The following is a 23128-nucleotide window of genomic DNA, read 5'->3' on the forward strand; positions in this document are numbered from 1 at the left end:
TACCCCTTCCTGCAGTAAAAGGCAGATGGAAAAGATAGAGTCTAGAGGAACCTCTAAGATATGGTGACAGATGAGATTTATAAAGATGGATGCCCTATACAGAGAAGGAAAGATGAAGAAAGCTCAGCTAAGCCCCCATCTAGTTCAGCAACAGTGGCACAAGACAGGGTAGCTTCACACAGTCTGCTCTCCTAGTGTGGGTGTGCAGGGAAGAAGGAAGAGCAGAGGCAGCCGTTGCTGCTGGAGGGGAGAAATCATCACATCCACTTTGTCAACGCCGAAGAATCTGGGCTGACATTTTTTTCTTCCCGACAGTCGAATCCCACCCTACCAGCTGCATGTCACAGCTGACCTCCAGTCAGGACCTATCTCAGTCAAAGTCAGGCAATTAAGCCATGTGACAGCAGTTTCTCCCCTTCTACATATGCAGCTTCACTCCTGGCAGGTCACTACAATGGCCAGGAAAGCACAGAAAACAGGCGTAATTCCTCAGTGACAAACGCATACCAGCATTTGGTTTGGTCACAGAATCCAGAAAGAAGAATTTCCATTGCAGTCTCTCTAGAGATCTCAATAAACTGTTCCCTTACCAAATTAACACAGGCAGATTCTTCTCCCCTTCTTTAATCTGAGATGCCCTGGCCTTTAAAGTACAGCCCTCTTCCCATAGTAAAAGGGTGCCTGAAGAGAAGAAAGACTGCAATACATGAAATACCTAGAAGTGATTAGATTAGATTCACTAGGGACTCAGGAAAGATAACAACCATGAGATTATGCTGTCGATTCAAAAAAAATTGCAGCAACTGTCATAGCTCTACATCCAACCTACAGAGAATGGCTGCGGTGGCACTAAGTCATCACCAATAGTAAAGCACAGTTCTAATTTTAAAAGGGCCTATGTTGGGAAAAGAAAAAAAGTCCCCTTGTTACTCAGCAGATCTGATCCCCTCTGGGCATCAGTCAGAGTTGCTATCTTCAGTGAGAAATATATAAATATCTCCAGTTTTTTTCCTCTAGTTAAGAGCACACAGCTCCACACCAAGAAAGAGCGCTGCGTCTATTAGCATCCCAGCAGTGACACCACTATGGAGACTGAGCTGGTGCCTCTTCAGATTCATGTACAAACAACAGTCTTGCTAAACTGCAATTAGAAGGTCAGATCCTTCCCCATAGCCACTCCTCTGCTTTCACACTGGAAACAGCTGGTCTGCGTAGTTGCCAATGGAAGCAGAATCTGGAAAAAAAAACACACTCACGTGGGTGCCCCTGAAAGTAGCATTTGGTCTGCTGAATCTTCATGGAACACAAGAACACAAGAAACAGTGAGAACTTACACTGACTTTGAGGGTGCCACTTAAAAATAGCATGTGGTAGCAGTTTAAAAAAGTAAGACGTACAAATATTAGACATGGCATCACACTGAGATGAACAAAAGGGTGGCCCAAGTGAGCCTGTATGTTTAGTCACTACCCAGAGCACATTATTTTTTGCTCCCACAACAGGTAGAAGGAATGACCTTCAGCAGTGCCAGAGGCAAATAGTCTTTATTGTATGTAGTATCACAACAAAAAGCACAGCATGTGTTAACCCTGCATGTTGCTATGGCTCACCTAGGTTATGAAGGCAATGAAATTTTAATGTACGCCTATATATTCAACATTTTGCCCTTTCCATTGCCCAGTTGTTGAGTTTTACCTCTCACCCAGGAGATGAATGAGCATCCACAAGGCAGGGATGTTGCATTTGAAATGTAAAATATATTATAACAAGAGTGAAAAAGTTAGTAAAGCTGATGGATGTCTTATTTCATTATAATTTTAATAAAATGAAGTACCCCATCCCACTGCAGACTCACTGTCAGCCATTATTTTACTTATGAGGAACTGGGTATGACATGAAATAGTATCAGCACACAGGGAGCTGGGCACACATTCAACAAGAAAAGGAGCAGAAAGACTTCATTTCTTCATTTTCAGGTTACCTATCCTATCCAGGAGCAAAATGTTTGGTCAATAGTCATTAAGAGTGGTTCAAACTAGGACATTCTAAAACACATCTTTTCTTAATTGCCTGTGGAAAAATATCACCATCTTTACTTCCCACTCTGCCAGGGAAGCAATTACAAATAGCAAGAAATGGGATTTATCCAGTGGAAATCTAAGACAGATCTTTTCTTTATATAAGAAATGTCAATTACTACAGATAACTTTTGCAGGTAGCTGAAGAAACAGGGTAAGAAAAGCTTGTTCCTTCTTTACCCAATTGGAACTCCTCAGTGGAGAATACTGCAAAACTGGCCATACTTGTCACAATTTAAAAAACAAACCACCATCTAGACATCCAGAGGCTTCAGTTTGAATCTCACACGAGCAAAAGTCAAGGTTTTCCTTTGTCAAAAGGAGAAGAACCTGGTATAGGAGGCTAACACTGGACAAGAAAAAACAAAGACGATACTGCAGTGGAGGCAGGCAAGTCAAAACCAGGCACCTTCTGAAGTTGACTGAAAGGTAAATAATAAATTTCAGATAAAAGGCCTATTACAGAGTCAATCAGTATGAGACCTGACAGAAAAAAATATAATGAAAAGATTCTCAAATGAATCTGGCAAAATACAAATCGTGGTGAATAAAACCCAAAGACAAAAATTGTCATAGGTTACCCTAAAATCTACCGGCACCCATGACAGGGGTATAGACGGCCTGCAGGGCCGCTATCCCAAAAGGAAAAGAAAACAGGGAAAGAGAAAATAAATACAGCGGCAGCGATCTAAGGAGGCACACTATTTTACTAAATACTATATCGGAATACAGAATAACACAATATAATGCAATATAATTGGAATTAAGGCTAACAAATCAAGTAAAATAAGAGAGAGTGAGTCCCGAAACTGAGAGGCCTACTGTAACTCTAGGCGAAACGGCTGGAACGCTTCCACACACTCCCCCATGGCTGGCAGGATCCGAGAGAGCGAGTCCAGCACTGAGGTGAGATTATATAGTCCTGGTCATATGACTGACCGTGGTGCTCCCTGGGACATGTAGTCTTCTTTCTGTGAGCAGCAGATTCGTCAAAATTATCTATGCTTAACATGATGTTATGATGTGGAATACTGATAGCAAAATTACAAAGTTGCAAAACCATGACATTCCACCCCTTATTCTACATCATTACATTATGCTTATTACACACATACACACGTATATATAGTTGTGAGCAATCAGCAACCTTATTTTCTTAACAACTTATATCTATTTCATGCAAATCCTTAAGCTGGAAATAAAACTTCATAGCTTAACACACTATTATTTACTAAGTCAAGGAAATGACAAAACTGCCGGAAAGAGGAACATGATAACGGTGGAGGGAAGAAAGGGAGAAAGGCAGCACTAGCAGGGCGTCCCCCACATCAAGGTGCACTCATCCTTTCCCTAAGCTACAGGGCCACTGCACGGAGGACTTCTTGGGACTGTCCTCCTCTGTCTCCATCAATCTGGATGTCAGGCAGGAGCCCAGAGCATAAGCAGAGCGGAGAAGCAGACCAGCATCACTGCTGGTGGTATGGCCATCCTCCAAGTATCTGTTCCTTCCAGTGGGACAGAAACATCAAGGAGAGGCTCATCAAGAAACTCCCCAGCAGGTGATCACAGTATCACAGTATTGTGCGAGTTGGAAGGGACCTTAGAGATCATTGAGTCCAACTCCCGGGATTCGAGCCTTCTGTGTAGCAGAGCGGCACTTCTACCACTTGCGCCACAGGGGGAATTCGAACCCGGGCCTCCGGCGTTGCAAGCGGCAGTTTACCACCGTGCCACCGGGGCACACGTTGGTGCCAGCAGCTTCACATCCTGGCCTGGAGAGTTCAGCTCCAAACCCTCATAGGGGAACAGCGAACTCAGGCCTCGTGGCTGCAGGATGACCCCCCTCACTGCGGGGTGGCTCACTTGGCACATCCACACCATCCTCACCATGGGCTCCTGCTTCTTGCCCAAGTGTTAGGGATAGGAGTGGAACTGCTGGGGCAGTGTCTGGAGTACCATGCCTCCATAGAACTTGCTTCTCCAGCCCTAATATGGTATTTCGGGCGATAGCATGGGGTACTGGTACTGTGTATGTTACGAGCTACCCAGTGGTTGCCTCCACCATGGTGAGCACATAACGCTTACCATTGCGAGATCATGGCAAGGTGATATAATCAATCTACCATGCCTCCCCATATTTATATTTTTGCCATCGCCCTTCCCCCCAAAAAGTTTTCATCCTCTTGACTTCTTTAATTATGGCGCATATTTCACAGTCATGAATGACCTGAGCAATAGCATGCATAGTTAAGTCCACCCCTCGGTCTATGGACCACTTTTATGTTGCATCTCTTGCTTGATGGCCCGAGGTCTCATGGGCCCATCGAGCTAGGAATAATTCGGCCTTGTTCTGCCAGTCCAAGTCTATTTGAGCCACCTCAGTTTTGGCAGCTCGATCAACCTGATGGTTATTTTAATGTTCTTCAGTAGCCTTACTCTTAGGCACGTGAGCATCTACATGGTGCACCTTTACAACAATGTTTCTTATTTGGGCAGCAATGTTTTTCCACAGTTCAGCAGCCCAAATAGGTTTACCTCTTCGTTGTTGCCAGTTGTTTTGTTCCCACTGCTGCAACCACTCCCATAAGGCATTTGCCACCGTCCATGAATCAGTATAAAGATGAAGCATTGGCCACCTCTCCCGTTCAGCCACATCTAAGGCCATCCGTCATGCTGGACGGCCGGGCCTCCAGCGGGCTGGATGGGGGGCAGCATGACCTCCTGCCCCGTGGCCATAGCAGCGGGTGCCTGCTCAGCCCGGAAGCGCACCAACCCCTTCCAGATATGGAACAGACCCACCGGGGGAGCCGAGACCGGTGTTGTCCGCTTGGGGTTGCGCTGCTCCGCTACAGGCTGCCTCGTCTGGGCTCGGGAAGGAGCCTTGCTCTGACCGGAGGTTGTTACACTCGGACTGGAGGGCGTCGTGCTCAGACTGGAGAGTGTTGCACTTGGACTGGAGAGTGTCGTGTCCAGACTGGAGGGTGTCACACTCGGACTGGAGAGTGTCACGCTTGGACTGGAGAGTGTTACGCTCGGACTGAAGGGCATCTCGCTCAGACTGAAGGGCGTCTCTCACAGACTGGGGTGCGTCTTGCCTGGACCAGAAAGCATCAAGTTCGGACCGGAGGGTGTCACGCTGATATAGGAGGTCATTTCTCTCAGCTCTGAGACTCTCCATCTCAGCTCTGAGACTCTCTCTCTCAGCTTCAAAAACTTTTTCCCTCTCTGCCTTTTCAGCTCTGAGACTCTCTCTCTCAGCTTCAAAAACTTTTTCCATCTCTGGAATGGTATTGAATAAGGCCTGATAAGCATTAGCCAGGCCCCAAATCATTTGTGCCTCCTGAGATCTGCCTGTGCCGCAACATTCCTGCCTCAAATATGCGATAAAGCTCTCAGGATTCTTCAAGTGTTCAGGAGTAAAGCTCCATGACACTGAAGATGTCTGCCTTTTTAAAGTCTCCTCAAAGCCTCTCCACACTCCCTGCCACTCAGTATTCTCTGGTTCTGGGGAAGACTTCCTCAGAATGTTATAAATCCAGATACTGAGTGAGATTAATAAAATAACCAACAGTATGTTCAGGGAAATTAACAGTGTGGTCAAATGGGCATTCAAAAACTGCATAATGGATTCAGGGAAGGGACAAGGAGCATGCAGTCCCCTGAAAAGCAGTTTTACAAGCAGTTTTAACAGAGCACACATTTTTTTTTCCTCTCTTCAATAACGAGATAGCAGAGCTAAAAGTTTACAAAATATTCTGGGGTATTGGCAGTCCGCCTGGACTTTCAAGGTCAAGCTCCCAGGTGCAGAAACGTAAACTTCAGATAGCTCCTTAACGAAAAAAAAACTCGTAGCTCTGTAAAAAACTAAAAGGACAGCAGGAAAAACAGCAGCTTTTGCAGTTTTTGCCCACTTTTGCCCAAATTATGCCCACTTTTGCTGGCAATCTGCCCGCATTCTCCACCAATTATGTCATAGGTTACCCTAAAATCTACCGGCACCCATGACAGGGGTATAGACGGCCTGCAGGGCCGCTATCCCAAAAGGAAAAGAAAACAGGGAAAGAGAAAATAAATACAGCGGCAGCGATCTAAGGAGGCACACTATTTTACTAAATACTATATCGGAATACAGAATAACACAATATAATGCAATATAATTGGAATTAAGGCTAACAAATCAAGTAAAATAAGAGAGAGTGAGTCCCGAAACTGAGAGGCCTACTGTAACTCTAGGCGAAACGGCTGGAACGCTTCCACACACTCCCCCATGGCTGGCAGGATCCGAGAGAGCGAGTCCAGCACTGAGGTGAGATTATATAGTCCTGGTCATATGACTGACCGTGGTGCTCCCTGGGACATGTAGTCTTCTTTCTGTGAGCAGCAGATTTGTCAAAATTATCTATGCTTAACATGATGTTATGATGTGGAATACTGATAGCAAAATTACAAAGTTGCAAAACCATGACAAAAATCTGAGCAATGAAAAGGACCACAGAGAATTAAGCACTGCATAACACGGTTGTGAAGCAAGCAATGAAAGCATTACTTATGGATTATCAGCATCTGATATCTATTACTCCTTGTATATTTAATACAACAACATTTGCATACTTCATATGGAAATCCTATAAAAAAGATGAAGTTAAAATTAAACGTGGAGTTGACTCCAGAAAGCAGGTTAGCAACGAAAATGTGATAGATATTGTCTTGATTTAGTCTATAGAAAAGAGTGGAGCTTCTGTCTTCTCCCACTGAGGAGATCGTGGCATGAACGGGGACTGTGCCACTGAGGATTTGATCCTTTTGAAGGAAGAGAGAGAGTGCTGGATGTACAAACACTTGGCTAGCACTGAAAAACTCAAGAGAGAGGATGCTGGTCCCAGTGAGATAGATTCTGCTAAGTCACCACTGCCTAATAACTTGAGTGAGACTTCCAACAAGGCAAAGCTGACAGATATGAACAGGGCTTCTTTAAATCTACATTATGCCTGTTCCAAAGCCTAACACAGACTCATTTTTAATTGTATGCTCATCAGCACATGTGATCTACTAACATCCTGTAGTAGGCAGTCAATGATACACATCTAACTGACTCTTGGAAAGCACAAATAAGTCCGTATAAATTCCTATCCTGACTACACTTAAGTTGAGTGAACTTCTAAACACAGCCATGAGCCATTCAGTTATTTCTAACTCTGCTCTCGTGGGCTTGAACAACACAAATCTTATGTCCTTCACAGCAAGAACCTTTAGTGAACAAAGTAGTTCGAATAATGACTTAGTGCCTCGTTCTAAAACCCATCAAATCCACAAGTCTATCATTTCTCACTTCTAAGCCTTCATGATGCTGCTAAACCAAAATCCTACTGGTTCAATACCAATCATGAAGACCTCCCCTCCATATGGCAGTGCCTCATCTCATGCTTACTTTGGCACATGATACTGGAAAACCAAAAGCTCAATTAAAGTAAGCTTGGAAACACACTCTATTTCCAGTTTTGTAAATCCCTCATCTCCAGCAAAGTAAGTTTTGGTTTACAGAAAAACACATGATCCTAACAGTTATATGGGAGCTGTTAGACTTTACTATTCAGTTGTTTGAAAGAAGGAAAAGAAATCTCTGTTGGCCTATTAATCTGTCATAACGAGACTCTTCATAATTAATTTGTCCCTAACAGTTGCTTTGTAATGATAGCAAGAGAATATTTCAGGAATGGCAATTACCTCTGGTGTCAAAATGATGAGGAAAACAAATGTTCAACCATCAACAAAATGCAGTGCCTTTCCCACTCCCATCCGATGGCGGGTGACAGCACTGCACATCAGAATTACAGTGCGGTTAATTACTAGGTATGTTGCAATTGAGAATTCATTTCCCTTGTTGAGATGAAATTTCTTGAGCAATGTGGGTAGGAGGAGGGGCATCTGTTACTGGGATGGTGGTTGTGTGACTTATCTACACATTATTTCTTTAATTAACTACACATATGTCCAACAATTATAAGCAGTGAACATTTTTTTTTTTGAGATATTTTAAGCAACCTTCCTTCATTAGCCACACATATGTCCCACCATTTAAGGGATTTTGCAAAAGGACAAAGTCTGTCTTTTCTTGTTGTTGCTTTATCTAAATTTAATATTTTTCAAATAAAAGCCACATGTCTGTACTGGTCTTTCATTACTAATATGCAGCGTAACAGCTTTTGTAGACTGTTTACAATTGGAAGAGTTTCTCGTGCTGTGAGCTCATCAGATTTCAGCACATTATGGAACCTCACACTGAACTGTTTCAGGAGTGAGATTTCCAGAAAAGAAGGTAAGGCAAACACAAGTGCTTGTGACTCCAGGTGAGGACCAAGCTCCGGCACTGCTCAGAACACTACTCCAGAAGGGAACTGGGAAGGGGAGAAGTCCTGGCTCAGCTGCCTTTGACAAAAACATGCAAAGCTGCAGCATGCGAGTCCTACCTGAACCCGGCAATGAAACCACCCTGGGCCTGGGTCTCGATTTTCTCTGAAAATTAATCTTGTGGCAACCCTTTGCCCTGTGAGTAACCAAAGAGTGCAACACTAGGTGAAGTAAGTCTGTATCCCATCTGCTGGGAAGCAGAGAGCAAAGGAGGTGACAGGCAGTGCTGGAGCATAAATGGTAGGAGTTAAAGGCAGAGCTGCAGCAGATCAGAGTTTGAAGCAGAAGAGCAGGATTCTGTTAAGTGAATCCAGGCCTGTCCCTAACCTGACATCTCCAGGGCCAATAGAGATGAAGGGAAGCTGCAGTGAATCTATGACCTGCCAGTCAGGAGCAGGTATAGACTTGGGACCTTTTCACAAGCTTTAGGCTGCAGACATCTCATCTTCAAGCAAACAGCTCAGCACAAGCACCAACACAAAGTGAGGCAAGTGTGGTCCCTGCTAACATCCCTGCTGTTGCTAACTCTTCACTGCATAGAAACCATCACTGGCAGCAAACGTTCAGACTACAACAGTAAAACCTCGGCTTACTTCAAGAAATAAAAGTAAGGAAGAGATACAGAACAAGCACTACCAGGGCATTTCAGAGATGAAAAACCTCCTGCTAGGCTCTGGAAATGCCCAGCTGTGCTGCCTGACTATGAATACAACAGAAAGAGCTCCAGGGAAGAAACCGTATCTTCCCTTCTTCACGCAACAATTCCACAATAAACAAGTGGGAGTGCAAAGCCTGCTGCCCTTCAGCAATCCTCAAAAAGACTTGTGTTCAGAGAAGCCCTATGATAACAAACTGGAGTCACAGTTACACAGTTCACAGGCAGCTCAAAACCAATACGTTTTCAAACAGAAACTGCAGGGGCAGTGAAGACATTTTAGGATCTGGCTTGTTGTTGTTTTTGTTTGTTGTTGTTTTGTGGGTTTTGTTTGTTTGTTTTTTAAAGCAATTTTGCTAGTGACCTTTTCAGTGAAATTTCCTCTAAATTCAGCAAAGTTGGCAAGGTAGTAAATGAATCCAGGCTTGGCAGGAGGCATCTCATAAAGCACTGTGCACCTGTGTTTATGCATGGGCTTACACTCAAATTCATTGTTAAAGTGGACCTAGGAACAGAGTTGAGGCTGTATAAAGATGACCCCTGTCACTATGTTTATCTGCTCCCCGTGGGCCCCTTGCAAGTCACATCAGCTCAGTACACTGACAAAAACAAGTTGTTGCTGGTGTCAGACCTGCCAAGATGATGCTGCTGCAGAGGAAGGAGCAGCAAGCTATTCTGAAGGGTGCACCATCAGCAGAATTTGTGTTCACTGAGACTGGACTCTCTCTCAAAAATAATAATAATAAAAAAAAAGCTGGGGAGAAACCCCAAGCCAATCCTGTGAGACCAAAGTAGGCTTAACTAGGCAGGATGTCAAGATTCGCTCCACCAAAACCACCTTTGATTCTGCCTTGGAAGTGGCTATTTCAACACAAATAAATCCCAGACACAAAGGCACATACCTACAGGTGGACAGACATGCCAAGCCAGATGCACTAAAATGCAGACATACTCACATCAGCAGATTTCTAGGCAGAGCATCTGAACACTCTAGTCAATAAATGAAGGGGTTGCTTTTATACCTGGGACTGAACTCTACATTTTGTTTTGTTTCTAGACTACATCGACTGCTGCTCCAGCTCAGAAACATACTGCTCCCTTTTTTCTAGTCCACAAGTCTTCCCCAGCCTCACAGACTCCTGCCTGGCCCTGAGATGGAGGAACACCAAACAGTTCCCAACAGAGGCACTGTAACCTCAATGTGCAAACTGGGTAGCCCCAACACATGTGAAAGGATTTGCCTGAAACCCACTAAGATGCCTTCAATACTGCTAAGAACTTCAGGGAAATGTTTGCAAGACATCAACCACCACAGCAATTCCCTCAGCACTCACTTAAGAGACTAAAGGAAGACACTGGCTTGACAGGTAAGATCATTGCATGCTACCCTTCAGCACACTCTTTTATCAGATACGCTTTGGGGATAGTGCTGTAAGGTCACTAGTTTAGCATATCAAATCTACAGTTTTCAGCCCCGCTCTGAAATTCTTGGCCTGATATATGAAGTATCTTCCACATGCAACACCAGCCTTTTTACCTCTGTTTTTATATCGCCATACTCTATCCTCACATTGAATGACATCTATTTTTACCAGTCTCACATAAGATTATTTCAACACTCAAGCCAATTGTCTTCCTATTTTTAAAATAGGTAAATCACTGGTTATTTGTTATCCCTTCTGATTTTACAGGCAACCTACAACAATCGAGTTCTTTTAGCTTCTGCCAGTTTCCATGAAGGGCCAGACCTGGTGGTCTTCCAAGGTCCCTTCTAACCTGGGCTGTTATTGGATTCTGTTAAGTTCTATAAACCGATTAGTAGTAGCTGGACACCTCCCAGTCCCTCACTAAGAAAACATTCCTACATAGGTACTGATCCAAAGTCAATTACAACAGTCTTAAGTTACATACAGTAGCACCCTAAGAGATCTCACTTTCTTTCTGCTTCCTTCCCTCTTCAGTCCTCTGAGAAATCCTGCATGCGTATCTATTTGCACCTTTCATATCCAGGGTGAAAATCCAGGCAAACAAGTCATTCTAAACCCTGAGTTCTTCAAAGCCAACACCACCTCTTTCTAAGTCTCTGACTTTGCACCACTGAGTGTCTATGTCACACCAAGACTCAAGATGTAGTCTAAACACTAAATAAAACTATTTCTCCATGTTCCAGTTGCTCCTTTCATGGCGCTCCTCATGATGCAAGCTCCTTGTAACCCACATCCCTCAAGAGCTTCCAATAGGTTCCTCTCTGCACCAGCTGAAATGTTCTTCAGATGTTCCTCTGGCTATTATGCACACCTCAGCAGCTATAAAAAAATCGAAGTAATGAGGACCTCAGGGATTCAAATGCAAAGGGATAGCCCCACCTGGAGGAGAGAAGGCAAAACACTCCCAAGGCCCACAGTTTCACTCCAGCTGGGGAGGTGCCCTAAAGACATGACTGCTTAGGCAAACCTTGTAGATCAGGGACATACCTGATACTGGACACTCATGCTCCTTGTGAGACATTTCAGGAATGAGAGTGCTGAGCCAGCAAGAACAGTGCAATAAATTAGGTATTATTTCCCCTCACTTCTCTCCTTCCCTCTCCTCCAAAAACACCACAGTGAGATGGCCTATTTCTCTGAAGAAACCTGCACAGAGGACTGAAAGACACCCTTCTTTCTAGGCACTCATCCCAAAATTGACCTTCCACACTACAGAATTAAAACCTTGAGATGCTGTGACCATAACATGTAACTGACCAAACTCTAGAAAGCAGGAGGAAAGGGAAGTGTCTTAAAATTTTAAGAGCTATTTTACAGCATGTCATGTGTTTTTGGTGCAAAGCTTTCATGCTTTATGTGCCAGCAGAAAGTTTGCTAGACAGCAACACTTCTAAGTGGAGTCATGAAGGAAAGAGCTGGCCCTATTAGTAGCTTCTTTAGGCTGCACTACTGTCCGTCATTCCATACATATAAGACTTATCTACAAGCATGAGGCAATCTAAAACGATCAGCTCAGGTACTGCAGATGAGATGTGAAGTTCTTTACCGCTCTCACTGGTTCCCATTTAGTTTGGTGACAGAAAGTCACTGCCACCTAACAGCTACGCCACGTCTCCTATGGAAATTCACAGAATCACAGAATCACAGAATTGTAGGGGTTGGAAGGGACCTCTAGAGATCATCGAGTCCAACCCCCCTGCAAAAGCAGGCTCCCTACACCACGTCGCACAGGTAGGCGTCCAGGCGGGTCTTGAATATCTCCAGAGAAGGAGACTCCACCACCTCCCTGGGCAGCCTGTTCCAGTGCTCCGTCACCCTCACCGTAAAGAAGTTCTTGCGCACATTCGTGCGGAACTTCCTATGCTGAAGTTTCAGCCCATTGCCCCTAGTTCTGTCCCCACGCACTACTGAAAAGAGACCAGCCTCGCCACTATAGTTCCCACACCCCAGGTATTTATAAACCTGGATCAAGTCCCCTCTCAGCCTTCTTTTCTCAAGGCTAAACAGACCCAGTTCCCTAAGTCTCTCCTCATAGGGGAGACGCTCCAGGCCCTTCACGAGACAATTCAATCTTCAGACTCTGGTGAGCAGGCTCAGAAGGCAAAAAGAACCACCAGCGCATGCACCAGCTGTGGTGCAGAACAACCCCTGGCCCTCACTCAGAGCTGTCAGTTTGAAGGACTGCGTGGAGACCTCCAAGGCATTTCTCTGCAGGCACAGTCTAGATCCACCGTAAAGAAACTATTTTGGTATCTCCCTTCCTATAATGACACACAGTATTACTGAATCCTGGTGGAAGGCCACAGACAAAGGCTATTTTGCTGGTCTGAGGTATCAAGAAATGTACAATATTTAAAAAGAAACCAACCAAACATACACAGGTACGCTCGTTTTCTTTCCTGGGTGGCAGTGTCCTTCAGTCAGGTAACATCACCGTGAGACTTCTTTTTTTTCCAAAATACTTCCCCATGAGAAACAAACCTGACATATGACCATAATAACTCTGAAGGAACAAGAAATACTATCTTGTGTAAGGATGGCACAAGGTCACTAGGTTTCACCTTCAAAATATTTGTCCAGATACTGAAAGCCCAATAACCATGAGCCTGATGAGAACATCCACATTCTGTTCTCAGAAAGAGGAAGTTAATTAACCTCCCCAAATGGCTTTTCCCTGACAAAGCAATTCTATTGCCAACAAAGTTAATTCAAGAATGGATTCTTACTGTCTCCAGAGACACCTTGACCAGAGATCTTCTCTCTCCTTGCTATCTCCTCTCTGTTAAAAATAAAAAATAAAAATCTGTATCCACAATTGCAGCAGTAACTTCTGTCCTTACATAATAAAATGACAAAATAAATGCCCTGCTCAAGATTTTCACCGATGATCACTAGTGTAGAAATTTGCAAGCTGAATGACCCACTGCAATCCTCTTACTTTGACGAGAATAACATAGAAGTCCACTGGTGCCAGCTCTTAAACAAACATGTTTTGAGATACCACCTGACAGCAGGATCAACAGAAATTGATGCCAGCAATATAGGAAGCATCTAACAAGGCATCCAGGTGCTATGATGAGATGCACAATGAAAACGTCAAAGGGTAGGCTGACTCAGCACTGATGAAACAACTGCTCAAGGAGGCAGGGGAACATCAAAGAAATGCAGCCCTTCACATAACAAAATTATTTGTTGAGAAGGGAATAGGTAAGAAACATCCCACCTGGGAAAGGGCACTGTGCCCAAATGCTTCCTCTGATTTTCCATACAACCAGAGGCAGGAAGAGAAAGAAATGCCCAAGCTCATACATGCAAAGATGGTTGGAATCATTTAATGGAAAAGCCATATACTGAATACAGCTTGTACCTTCCCAAAATTCTTCTGGCACTAGATCTACAGATATCCCGTGTCTTGAGTTTAACCCTGGCTACCACTGGCTTTGGTATTCGTACCCTGGCAATACCTTCACATGCAGATCAAGGACAGACAGGCCAGAAAAGGATTTCTATCTAAGGTTGAAGACATTGGTGATGAGGCAAAGCACACAATGTTATGGATGTGAAGTCTGACTACTTGAGCTGGTTCACCCCTGCTACAGGAAGCAACAGCAGTGGAAAAGATAAGACTTCACTGCTGTTGAAGAAGGGCTATGAGTGCCTTCAGGAAGGTGGCTCCTTGTATCTCATGGCTGCTGGGAAACACACAGATGCATAAATGATAGAATCAACCCCAGGGACACACAGTGAAATTCCAGCTACTGCTTCTCACCCTGTAGAAAGCAGCAAATACTTCACCAATCTACTGACCATAAAAAGATGCTTAGAACTGACTAACTGAGAACATTAGCATCAAAGGGGCCCATGAGGGACAGAAAAATAGAGTAAGATTGAAGAGGTTTCCTTGGAGCTAAGTGGGAACCTGGCTAAAAGCCCCTGGGGAACCCACTTCCTTCTTAATCTGATTTGCATTTAATTGCTTCCTAATGACTATGGCCCTGTTTCACCCCAACAGGCTTAGGGACTGGTGCTGCCACTGAAGCTTCTCATCTCCCATCTAAATTACCCTGTGGGTAATTTAGAGGCCCCGGTTTAATGGCTGACTGGGAATCTGAGGAGAGTCAAGTATTATCATTTGCACTCAAGCAGCACCCACCAGTATACTGAGTACCAGGAGAGCTACACAGAAGGTAGTCCTTTTCAATTCACAGCTATCTCCACATCTCAGGCACGTATGCAACTGCATGGATGCCCTCACCAGAGGAGAGGCACAGCAGCTGCACCCAGACCTGTTGGTACTATCCACAGCCCCAAGGTCACTAAGCCCATGCCTCGCAGAAACTCTGTTCTAAGTACAGCACAAAAAAAGAAGCTGGAAATCAGTAACCAACTCATGCACATATTTCAAAGTCCAAACTCAGCATATAGAGAGAAAGTTAGCCTGGTTTCACAAGAAGGACAGAAAGGCAAAAGAATGCAATTTATGGCCAAGAGCACCAAAGATCAATCAAGGACAGAGACAAGTACAAGTAACAAGTTACACAGAACACTTAAGAAAAGCATTTGTGTTCTCTTAGTCTCATCCAGCATCTAACCTTTAGAATCAACTTCTTAAACGTTATCCTCTTCTGAGCTGGTTCTACACCAACAAACTTCTTTAACATTTGCCAGCAGGACAGGCCTTCACAGGTCAAAGGGATTTGCTAATTCACACTATTTCTGCAAGTACTCTCTTCTCTCCATCTCCCTGCTCATTCTACTTCATGCAGCCAAAGGCTAGTGTTGGCCACACCACTGAGCCACTCACGCTGCCACAGACAGACACTGACTCAGCTAGTCTTGGCAGCCACGCAGGGAGAGCACAGCTCTGAGCAGCGCCAGCAAACAGGGCCTGGACCAGTTGCAAGGGCATGAATTGACAAACCATTGAAGCCTGCATGACAGAGGTTAATGAAGTCATGGAGACATACAGCAAAAGGTCAAGAATTTGCAAGGGCTGCTACAAAAAGCTGCCAAATAAGTTGTCCACAGTACTGATGACTCCATAACTTGGTTGTTGCCCAAGAAAGCTACAGGCAGCCTTTCTGCAAACCAGGTTTCAAAAGCAAATGACAGAGACATGGGCAGATGGAAAGCAGAACTCCGGAGTCCAACAAGCCTATCCCTACATTATGTCAGGGTATCAGTGCCACTTACTTGGGATGAGACACTACAACACAGCTGCTTAGCATCTTTACATAGGAGAGGATGAGAACAAGCCTAGAAAAGCTGCTATGTGAATTATCCTGAAAACACTTTCGGACCACGCTGTTGGTGTTGTTTCTCTGCCAGAGGAACCCAAAGCATGCTTAAGTCCAAATGCCATTGATTTCTAACTCTGGGTGAGGTCTGAGCCGGTATGGCTGGCACAAGCCTTGGCACAATGCAGGCACAGACCACATTTCTCACTCCAACTCCGCCTTGAGCTTGAATAGAAGAGAGACGGTGGCTACACGATATATACTGAAGTAAAACTTGGGATTGATCACAGATCAAGATATTGTAGGGCTGCAGGATAGAGGGAAAGGCATAGCACAGGTCTCAGAGAAGCAACAGGGATGCTTATACTTCTCACCACAAATGCATCTTCTATTCACGCTAGTTGGTTATATCAAAACACAACAGAAAACAGTCTTAAAGCAAGATGTATCATTGCCCAATTACTTCTGATTTCTTGAAAGACTGACAGACCTAATTCATCCCTATTACTTCCTGTCCAAGACTCTGCTTTTACTTATATCTCTCAGCCTTTGAGCATTACCCTGCTTGGATAAATAGTATAAGAAACCACTGACAGACCATTCTCTGCCCCTGACCTCCACACAGCCACTCCAGGCAGCAGGGAACTGGTAACAGGGCCCAAACGCATCTTACCCCATTCAATAAGAACTTGAATCTCTAATAGGCATAAGCAAGCACTGGTTGCACGTGCCTATTCTTGACATAGGAACTTCTCCATTCAGCAATGCAGGTATTGCCTGATTGTTATCCAGAATGCTCCACAGTTTGCCTCTGTGGTGATCAACAGTTTGGTAGAAGGCATATTGAATCATTAAGCTGACAGCTTGACAACTTGTTTTATAGCAATGGCTCTGGAAACATACCTGTGCCTGAAAGAGCTTCTGAGGAACACAATTCAGTAGTACAACCTACCTGTGATTTGAGGAAGTCATATTCCTCTGAACCATATGGGACATTGCGAAGGGAGGTGAGGTAGTCATAGGTGATAACTGCTGTCTGCAAACAAAAACAGAAAAGCTGATCAAGCTCTGAAGTTATCTTGGACTAAAAACCAACAAACCATCTGTTTAGGAAGATGTATGTAGTTCAAGTTCCAAAGCTTAAGTTCCACAGCGGAGTTTACATTAATAAACCATAAAAAAACAACAACAAAAAAGCATTAAACATTTAGAGTAAGCAGTGCAGGGATCTCAGAGGCATGCAACTATCAAAAACAGCCAATGCTCGGCATTCCTATACTGTCTACCTCTAGAGAAGCTCTAAGTACTTACATAATCTCTGTACTGCACCTTGCACCGTGGGCTGCCATCTGGAGTTTCCACAATAAGGCCTGTGGTTAGTAACACAGATCACAAAGTCCTGTTTGTGCTCCACCCATTATCCTACACCTGATCTTCACACGTGCAGTTAGACAAGCTGGACACAGGTGCACTGGGAACTCGGTCTGGAAAGATGGCTCAGAAGGGACACAGAGTGGCTTAACGCAGCCTAGTGATAACCACAAGCAGTAGTACTTGCTGGGATACTCAACTTCATGAAGGACTAGAGGGCAAAAGGGTCAGATACCCAATTGCAAAAGTACAACATGGCGAACCAGCTGAAGCTTATTAGCTAGATGTAGCCATAGGCAATAGAATGAAATTCCTAAATGCCTTTATTTCTGAAAATGAATATTGGGTATTTCACAGTTTTAACCTTTGACTAAAGTTCCTCTCTTTCCATAGTCAGAAGGCCAGCAAATGGAGCAGAAAAACACAGCTCATGCCCTCAAAATTTACTTGGAGGGTGAGTAAGGAATGTCACTTAAAGTTTAAAGATCCTTGCTATGAAGAACTATTTGCATATAACACATCTAAAGCTTTCCTAAAACCTCCCTAACAAAGGGGTAGCATCTCACTGTGGAATGGGATACTAGGCCTTCTTTCACTGCACATGTGCCTACGAAAGGCACAGATGAAACACCTAAAGCACAATCAGTGTATAAGGAAGGTCAGACAGAAAGGGAGATTAAATCTGTTTCAAAACAGAGGGACTGGAGTCAACAAAGGAGCAACAGTCAAAGGCTTGGAGATGCATCCACAAGGAAATCCAGCTAGGAATGAGACATAAGTGGACATATTTTTTCCTTGTAGAGTTTAGGTTTCCTGTTTTCCAGACTAGGAACTGAGCAAACCCATTTTTTTCTTCTGGCTTTTCAGCTTCTCTTGCCCCTGATGAATTCAGAAGGTGCACAGCTACACAAACATACACTCAAAAGAAAAACTTTTAAAGTATCGTTCCAACCTCAAACAACAACAGTGAAGTGAAAGGATGTTCAAATCAGTCTTGTATGAATGCTTCAGTTGGTTCGTATTTTATCTCTAGTCCATGAGGGTAATTATCACCTCCAACTTGAAGAGAAGCAGCTAACAGATTGGCCTGCATTAGAGGACGAGGGAATTAATTAAGTATTTGCTAATTACATCATAATCTTAAACACTAAATTAGTATTATGATGATCCTGATAGGCAACACTGACATTGCCAAATCCCTGTTACTGTGTGAGAAATATTCCAGCTACAGTACATAGCGTTCATTTCACATACCCAAAACAACTTGGGCTACCTTCAAAGAAATATGGCAAACGTGCAAAGCTCTGCCAGACTCCTGACTTTATCAGAACACAGAAAACTGCCTGAAACATGATGCTGTCCAGGCTACCAAATTCATTCTGAACCAAGAATAGTGCCATCGTTCACACTACAGAATGAGACTGAATCTCACAGACACAATAAGACCAACAAGATCAACTGGTCCCTTCCCACTGCCAGATTACATTGTTAGATGTCCCAAAGTCTTGGCCTTCCATTTTGATTCTATTAACTCTCAATTCCTTACGCTCTTCATACCGCTCCTAAAACTATCCTCAGATCTCACCTAGTCATGACACAATGTTCCCTCAGTTGTCTATCCACATACAAACAAAAGCCAGTTCTCTCTGGGAACTGCATCAACTTTCTGAATCTGCAAAGGACAACAGAATCACTATGTGTTAAGTACTAGCACATTCAAATCTTTCTATTCCAATTCAAATGAAATTTGTCTGAAGTGTCATAGTTCTAACTCAGCTTTCCTGACTTCCACTCATCCTTTCTTCCAGGATTTTTTTTTTTTTCTTTTGTACATCATACCCTATCTTAGATTCTTGCATCTGCTGCTGCTGCAAAACTCCCTTCTTAAATATCAGGGATGGGGCTATCCCTATCTACTTCGCCCTCATGAGATCCCACCTGGAGTTCTGTGTTCAAGTCTGGGGCCTCCATCTCAAGAATAATGCAGTTGTTGCACTAGGTCCAGAGGAGGTAACGAAGACACTCAGAGGGCTGCAACACCTCTTTGATGAGAAAGGGCTGTCAGCTGAGCTTGTTTAGCCTGGAGAAGAGAATGCTCCAGGAAGATCTCATTGCAGCCTTAAAGTACTCAAGGGGAGCCTGTATGTAGGAGACACTTTTTGCAGTATCTGACAGTGACAGGACCAGGGGGAATGGCTCAAAACAAAAAGAAGGGAGTTTTAGGTTAGCTGTTAGGAAAAAATTCCTCACTCAGAGGGTGGTGTGAATGCCCCATCCCTTGAGGCATTCAAGGCCAGGCTGGATGGGGCCCTTGGCAGCCTGATCTAGTGGATGACAACCCTGACCAGAGCAGGAATTTGGAACTGGATGGTTTTTAAGGTCCCTTCCAACCTAAGCTATTTTATCATTCTATGAATTACAGCCTTTCAATTACAGCCTGTTTTGGGGTTGGATATGGTCCAATGATTAAGAAACCTGGCCAGAGCTAAATCAAAGGACAGACAGGTTAGGTCCACATAGATTCCACCAATATCCAAAGTCGCTTGCTACAGAACCTCAGTTTGCATTTACAAAATGAGCAAGCCCAATAAATGAACACGTATAATTGCTCTACTAGATTCAGCCTGTCTGTGGTCCAGAAATAAAACCAGTCTGGGCTGCCAGCTCAGATTAGAGCAGATCCCAGACTTTCCAGTGAGGATCAGACCTCAAAGTAGAAAGGTGGAGATCACTGAAGCAGCAGATATGAATCTCTCAAGACAAATCTGACCACATACAGTCCCAAGTAGTAAAGCAACAGAATTCCAATCAAGACAGAAAATTCTTGCTTGAACAATATACAGACACACAGATACAAACACATTCTGCCATCGGAGCATTGGTAGTATTTTGGGGAGGTCACTTCTAGCAGCAATGGGCGCAGAACCTTCAAACAGGTTTAAAAGCAGCGCCAGCAAAGGTCCATGACTTGTGACTTTACTGAAGGCATGGAATGTGAAAGTCAGGCACATTGTGAAAGTCAGGTTTGAAAGCATTTAAATTAAAAACAAAAAACAACAGGCAGTACTTCTTCCCTGGACATGTGGGTGAGCACTGGCACAGGCTTCACAGAAGGGCTGTAGAGCGCTCTCCTTGGAGATCTTCAAAAGCCACTTGGACTTGGTGCTGGGCAGCCTGCTCTGGGTATCCCTGCTTGATCAGAAGCTAAAGCAGATGGACCCAGAGGTCCATGACAGCCTCAGTCATCTTGCAATGGGTGAAAAGAAAATCTTCTTTCTCCTGCCCCCCATTCTTCAAGGAACTAACTTCTCCTTGTCATTCAAAACACAGACCAACTGTACAGCCTCATTATTGCATGCTTCTCACTTGCTTTTTGTCTTAAACAGATTACAGTCACAAAAAACCCCAGATTTCAAGCAAGATAAACAAACACTTATCAAGCAGGCAGAACTCATGGGCAGATCAGACTGCCCAAACGGCCCAGACAGCAGATTTCCCCAATCACAATAAGTTACATTCCCTCTTCAGGCCTCAGCTTCATAGTCAGTAAAAGGAAGAGAGCTGCTCCGTATCACCAGGCAATGCTTCCTTATAGTCAGGGACAGAGCACAAAGCCTAGCACTTGCTTTAAGAAGAAAAGATTAAAGTTTGGATTTCAGCCCTCACTTTTTTGGAATCATACAATTGTAGTGCTATAAGGTGATGGAAAATATAGCAATAATAGCAGGGTGGCACAGTCTTTGGCTACAATAAATGAGGATAAACCTAAAATACAGCAACCACAGATACAGAAATGAAGGGAAAAAAAGCTGCTTATCTTAGGAAGGCTTTGTGTAGGCAAGGATCTTCAGCAAAGTATATTTACCTCCCCTCCCAACCCTTAAATGAGGTCTATGAGGGGGATAATCCTGACTCCACCTCCTCCAGTCACTCAGGTGCATTGCTTTCCTGGGTAAAAGACTGGGTCAGCCCTAGGAGCACAGGTGAAGATAATTCACCTGTGTGACCAGAAGGGGTAAAGCCTGGCTCCACCTCTCTTAGACCCCCACTGCATGCACCTGAGCTCTCCTGGGTTGGCCCTGTCTTCCCATCAGGTGCTCAATCACTGTTTTAGGACATGACTTAGCATTTCCACTACAAGAATCATCAAGGTTAGAAAAGACCTCCAAGATCATCCAGCCCAACTGTCCACCTACCACCAGCTTTCCCCATTAAATCATGTCCCTCACTGCAACATCTAAATGTTTCTTTTCAAAATAAACACTCATTTTTCACAATAGTTCACAGTGCAACCTGCACATATAAACAGCATGGCACCTCAGCCAACCAGCAGAGCTTGTTTCTTATTGCATCTACCCTCGGGAGCTGACTCCCTGTAAAACTCATTAATGAAGTGCTTAAAAGTCATAGAATATGCAGACAGCTGCTTAGCACTGGGGGTCTGCAAATGGTGGAGACTGTACACTGAAATGACAGGTGCATAATCCAAGTGAGGTACGGGGAGACTGATACGCCCCCAGCCTCTGTTCTCCATGTTTCTGGCTGTTCATGTATTCATCAGTGAATGTCCTCAAGAAGGCAATAATGTGGCTGGTTGGCAGACTCCATTCTCAGCTCTTCTGAAGCTGTGATCAACACAACTGAGGAATAGCAGAGATGACAGGGTAAAATAGCAGTCATGCTAGCAAGACTTGGGGTTTATTTTCTGAATCTGAAAACCAATACAGGAGATCATAACTGTGCAACTAGCCTTGAAGGGGGCTGATGGAGATATATGAGCCCTCTTCTTCTGAAGGTCCCACTCTGTGCAGGGAAACAAAGACTGCGCTCTGCAGCCCATTATCTCCACTCATTTCTTTCCAAAGCGTGCAGATGACAGAAGCACTGTGTTCACAACATGATGAGCTCCCAGCTGACCTGTTGACTCTTGGAGTTCACAAATACTTCTGATTCTGTATTTGTGAACTCCAAATCTCTGAACACCGTCTAGGAATCCTTCTTTACTGTACTACTATGAAACTTACTGTGGCAATGGCTCGGCCCACACGAACAACTCCAAAATCATTGGGATCCATTAACTTGTTTCCATACAGGTAGATGCCAGAAGCTGCTGCTGCCAGCGAGGCAAGTTTCAAGGCCCTTCTTGCCATGACTGGTGAACCCTGCTGAGACACAAAACAGCAACAGTTACATCAGAGAAAGACACAGAGATGCCTGGAGGGATCCGATAATTCAAGTTTTAATTGCTCCTTTGCTAACGATGCGCTGCCCCCAGTTAAGAACTCACACAATCACACAGAAGCAGAATGCAAGCTGCTCTGCTCTGACTTCATTGCTTTTCTGACTCCACAGTGTCTACAGGCCCCTAGCTCAGAAGTGCTACACTTTGCACATCCACCACCACAATATTTATTCATGATCCCAAACATTTTACAACAAGAAACAACAGGTGGGCAGAGAAAAGGCAGCATATGCTCACCATAAGTCAGTTCTTTATTATAGGATAGGCTGCCTCCTCATTGCAAATATTTTGAAGGTACCATAGCATAGTGAAACTGTAAGGGTATATACTAGGAGAATGAAAAAAGCAGAGTTTAAAGAAAGTTATAACAATATCAAAAGAGCCCAAAACTTATTGGAAACTGCTGGGCTGCTTGTGAAAACTCCTCAGTAGTGATGAACACTAGAAAGAAGACGTGATGCTTTCCTGCCTGTGGCTCCAGACAGCTGCATCCAATGCAGGGGATGGGGTCCTGATCAGTGACCAAGTAAGTGAAACTTGCTTTCTCATCAACTCATCCAAACGTCAGCCTAGGAACGCCCTGGCAGAACAGACAGATGCAGGTACCAACATCTCAGGCCTGGCTCAACCGTGGGCCTGGAGTGCATCGC

General features: G+C 44.1%; 1 protein-coding gene across 10 annotated transcripts in view; it reads right to left on the bottom strand.

The window, feature by feature from the left end:
- The window catches only part of ADCK1 (aarF domain containing kinase 1), an 80330-nt gene that overhangs the window by 50900 nt on the left and 6302 nt on the right, over positions 1 to 23128 (bottom strand). For 7 of the 10 annotated variants that reach the window (XM_072337066.1, XM_072337065.1, XM_072337057.1 and 4 more), the window contains exons 2-3: positions 22261 to 22398; positions 16818 to 16901 (exon numbers count right to left, since the gene is read on the bottom strand). In XM_072337066.1, coding sequence (XP_072193167.1) covers positions 16818 to 16901; positions 22261 to 22386 — 210 coding nt within the window. In that variant the 5' untranslated portion in view covers positions 22387 to 22398. Of the gene's footprint in view, positions 1 to 16817; positions 16902 to 22260; positions 22402 to 23128 lie in introns of all 10 variants that reach the window. The other 3 variants (XM_072337063.1, XM_072337062.1, XM_072337059.1) reach the window with 1 other exon arrangement.

The sequence above is a fragment of the Excalfactoria chinensis genome, chromosome 5 (assembly GCF_039878825.1).
Source record: "Excalfactoria chinensis isolate bCotChi1 chromosome 5, bCotChi1.hap2, whole genome shotgun sequence".
In the NCBI taxonomy this organism is placed as follows: domain Eukaryota; kingdom Metazoa; phylum Chordata; class Aves; order Galliformes; family Phasianidae; genus Excalfactoria; species Excalfactoria chinensis.